The 5,051-nt window shown below is 35.1% G+C and overlaps 1 protein-coding gene across 1 annotated transcript; it reads left to right on the forward strand.

Moving 5' to 3' along the window:
- Positions 1-1,454: 1,454 nt before the first annotated feature.
- On the forward strand, positions 1,455-2,825 carry LOC129241969 (basic-leucine zipper transcription factor A-like). The gene has a single exon (XM_054878517.1). It carries the CDS (start codon positions 1,455-1,457, stop codon positions 2,823-2,825), a length of 1,371 nt encoding a protein of 456 aa, XP_054734492.1.
- The last annotated feature ends 2,226 nt before the right edge of the window (positions 2,826-5,051 follow it).

Raw genomic sequence — 5,051 nt, forward strand, 5'->3', positions numbered from 1 at the left:
TAGACGTTCTTATGTAAACAATACATAAAGAATTATACATAAGCTGACCGCGCCTCTGCCGGCGTCCCTGACAGCGCAGCCACGCTGTCTTTAGCTGTAAGAACCAGATTGTAATAACTAAAAATTCAATCAATAAATGACACTCGTAGTGACGAGTCAAGCAAACGGAACATTTCTAATTATTTAACAATACATGGCGACCGTGACAAAGTCCTGGAGTCAAGCAGCAGGAGGAAAGAAAGCTATGCCAACAACATATACAAAGTATTGAAGCAGCTGGACGCTGGACAACTTTACATCGCAAAAAGGCAAAGAGCAGGAACAGCGTTGGAAACTAACTTGTCTGAGTGAGTAGAGGTTCAATGAATGCAGTAATTAAAAAGAAAAAAGCCGGAAGAAGCGGCATACGAGTACGCCTCCAAAAGAGGAAGGCGGAAATTCTCAAACTATTGTTTGCCACCAACCCACCATTACGTTGGGAGGCAACAATAGCACTACAAGCCGAGCTAGATCAGATTGATCAAGCCCAGAAGGCAAACCATAAGCATTCAACCTCTACCACCACACAAAGACATATAAAAATAATTGATAAAACTATTCCCAAATTAAACCAGCCAGGAGCAATAAAAGCCCAGCTCAGTAAACCAGCCAAGAAGTGCCCAACCGACTGCGAGGGACCATTGGACAGTGCGTTCTGCCAATACACGTGCAAGCACTGCACGGCAGCGGATCCGAACACCAAGACGAACAACAACTAGAAACATCAAACGCGAGAGGCACCCCGCCGCTTGCGTCAACGAGGGAGCGCCAGCGTGCCAGATCCGGCGAAGACCAGCTGGTGCAGATGGACGATCAACAGCAGCAGAATTTAGATATATTTATATAATACACAAAAAAAAATATTGTAATTAATTTAAGACAAATGTTGTAAGCGGAAGCGATAACTGCATTGCCCGCTAGAGTATGGCCAGTGAAGCCATACAAACCACTAGGTAGGAGATCGCTGTTGATCGAATCAGGAAAAATTAATTAAATTAAAATTGACTCCTAGATGAACATTAACGTTAGAAATAACAAAACTAAAATATATGAGCAGAAACAGTATAAGTAAATTTGATGATATATATATAATAACACCCAGAATGGGGTTAATTGATACCAAAACAGTGGACTCCACTGCAAATGTAATAAATAAAATAGAATCGTCAAATACTGATATGAAAATGACAAACATATTGTTACTGATAATCGTTATTATTATGTGTGCATATATTATTTACAAAGCCTACATCCTACATAATAAATGTATAAAAAAGAGAGCCTTAAGCCAAGCTAACGATCTTGATAAGATCTGAAAATAATATACAAACACACACGATTCTCATGGTAATGTGTTTATATATACAAAAAAAAAAAACTTTTATATATATACATATACATAATGAATCCCAGGCATGGAATGGGAGCAACTAACCCTAAATATCCGTGAACTAAAAGAAAAATTTGATAAATCTTACAAATGTGTAAGCCAGAATAGGTCAATACAAAAGGATACTTTAAATAAACATGCGAAAATTCTTGTAGAAACATTTAATGATGCAAGAATATTAGTGCATGATAATAGACGCATAATAAATAAAACTAACTGGTCAAAAATATCAAAATTGTTGATCAAATTACGTTTAAATTTATATAACGTCAAAGAAAAGTATCAGCTAGATATTTTCATTCCAACAGTGTTAAATTCACCATTAACACTACATGGAGAAGAAGATCAGAAATCAGTTGAAACAGATTTAGATTCAGATCCTGAATCAAACGAAGAAACTGACATAAAAGAAAACGACCTAAAAGATCTTACTATTCCTGCACAAATCACTTTATCTGAAGAAGATAATGAGATAGAACAGGAAGAAGGATTGAATTCTAGCACAAGCTCAGCAGACACAGAAGAATACATCATGACAGACGTAAACGCCCAAAGGGCATACATAAAGGACATATCGAATGCCATTCCAGAATTCAATGGACAGAAAATACATCTTCAAAGATTTGTAACAGCTTTGAAGTTAATAAATCTGACAAAAGGCACATTCGAAGAAATAGCTGTTGAGGTCATTAAGTCAAAAATTGTTGGCTCAACTCTATACAAAGTCCAAAATGAAACGACAATTAATGCAATAATCAAAAAATTGCAAGATACTATAGTTGGTGAAACATCCGACGTAGTAAAAGCCAAATTGTCTAAAACAATGCAAAAAGGGAAAACTGCCGAAAAATTTACGACAGAAATTGACAATTTACGAAAGCTTTTGGAAGCTTCGTATATTGACGAAGGACTATCAGCCGAACATGCTGACAAATTCAGCACTAAAGAAGCCATTAACACAATGGTTAAAAATTGTGAACACGGAAAGTTAAAAACAATCCTCGAGGCAGGCAATTTCAAAACAATGGATGAAGCCGTCACAAAGTATATACAATGTAGTACCGAAATGACAGGCAATCCCAATTCAATATTGCTAGCCCAAAGGGGCCGTGGTAATTATAACAACAGGAATAATTATCGCGGTAGAGCCAATGGTAGAGGCAATGGTCGAGGTTATTATAATAATAATAATTATAATAACAACAACCGCAATAATGGCCAGAATAATAATTACCAATATAATAATTATAGAGGTAATAATAGAGGAAACAACAGAGTCAACCATAGAGGAAATAACCACCAAAATGGAGGTTATAACCAAAACAGTTACAATAATGTAAGGGTGACCCAAAACGCTTCGGGAAACTCCCAACAGCCTTTAGATACTCAGCTGTAAATAATAAAATTCATACCATCAATCTCAGCCAAAACATATACGTAACCTTCACAAATATAAACACAGGGAAAGAACTAGTATTCTTGATAGACACAGGTGCAGATATATCTATATTAAAAGAAAATTCAGATGTTTTTCAATACATTCAAACTGATCATATAATAAATATACAGGGAATAAGTCAAGAAGTAACCAAATCTAAAGGACTTACTTCCATTGAAATCCAAACCACAAATTACATAATCCCCCACGATTTTCACATTGTAAATTTACAATTCGCTATTCCATGTGATGGAATACTAGGAATAGATTTCATTAAAAAATACAACTGTCAATTAGATTTCAAGCCGTCTGAAGACTGGCTTATAATCAGACCAACTAACTTAAAATACCCAATTTATGTTCCGATAACATACAGTTCTGGCAACAATTCCATAGTTCTGCCAGCAAGATCACAAGTGGTCCGAAAAATTACAATAAACTCAGTAGAAGACAGTGTATTTATTCCAAACCAAGAAATTCTGCATGGTATCTACATAGCAAATACCATAGCAACAACCCAAAATGCATTCATAAGAATGCTTAATACAACAAATGAAGATCAGTTAATCAACATAAATAAATTAGAATATGAACCACTTTCAAGCTACGAAGTAGTTAAAACAATTCCAGAGAAAAGAGAGAAATCTGTACTAAAACAGCTATCAAAGAATTTCCCACCACAATTTCATAATCAACTAACAACAATCTGTAAACAATACAGCGATGTATTCGGACTAGAAACCGAACCAATAACCACAAATAATTTTTATAAACAAAAAACTGAGATTGAAGGATGATGAAGAAATATACATTAAAAATTATAGAAATCCTCACAGTCACAAAGACGAAATTCAGAAACAAGTCCAAAAACTAATTGACGACAAAATAGTCGAACCATCTGTATCTGCTTATAATAGCCCTTTGTTATTAGTACCCAAAAAGTCACTTCCAAATTCGGAAACAAAAAAAATGCCGATTAGTAATTGACTATCGTCAAATTAATAAAAAACTGTTGTCTGATAAATTTCCGCTCCCTAGAATTGATGATATTTTGGATCAACTAGGTAGAGCAAAGTACTTCTCATGCCTGGACTTAATGTCAGGTTTTCATCAAATTGAACTTGAAGAAAAATCAAGAGATATTACTTCTTTTTCAACAAACAATGGTTCATATCGCTTCACGCGATTACCATTCGGTTTAAAAATAGCGCCAAATTCGTTTCAGAGAATGATGACTATAGCTTTCTCTGGACTTGAACCTTCACAAGCATTCCTTTATATGGATGACTTAATAGTCATTGGTTGTTCTGAAAAACAGATGCTCAAAAACTTAACCGATGTTTTTGACAAATGTAGACAACACAATCTAAAGTTACATCCCGAAAAATGCTCATTTTTCATGCATGAAGTCACTTTCCTAGGACATAAATGCACAGACAAAGGAATCTTGCCCGACGACAAAAAATACGACGTCATCCAAAATTATCCAGTCCCACACGATGCGGACAGCGCTAGAAGATTTGTTGCATTTTGTAACTATTACAGAAGATTCATAAAAAATGTTGCTGATTATTCCCGTCACATAACGAGGTTATGTAAAAAGAATGTAAAATTCGAATGGACAGCTAATTGCCAAAACGCCTTCGAATATCTAAAATCAGCACTAATGAATCCAACACTCCTACAATACCCAGATTTCAGCAAAGAATTCTGTATTATCACAGATGCTAGTAAACAAGCATGTGGAGCAGTTCTAACTCAGAACAAAAACGGACTCATTCACAAAAGGTGAAAGCAACAAAAGCACAACAGAACAGGAATTAGCAGCTATTCATTGGGCAATAATATATTTCAGACCATATATTTATGGTAGACACTTCACCGTCAAAACAGATCACAGAGCACTTACTTACCTATTCTCAATGGTAAATCCAAGTTCGAAACTTACTCGTATGAGACTTGAATTAGAGGAATATAATTTCACAGTAGAATATCTAAAGGGCAAAGATAATTTTGTAGCCGATGCGCTATCAAGAATTACAATAAAGGACTTAAAAAACATACAAATAAGTAATAAAATTCTGAAAGTCACTACCAGAAATCAAAGTAAACAGTTAAATTCCTGCGCAGGAAAAGAAAAAGAAAAAGAGGATTTGCGAAAGCAAACTCTAAATGCTTCTCAGC

The sequence above is a fragment of the Anastrepha obliqua genome, chromosome 3 (assembly GCF_027943255.1).
Source record: "Anastrepha obliqua isolate idAnaObli1 chromosome 3, idAnaObli1_1.0, whole genome shotgun sequence".
NCBI lineage: Eukaryota > Metazoa > Arthropoda > Insecta > Diptera > Tephritidae > Anastrepha > Anastrepha obliqua.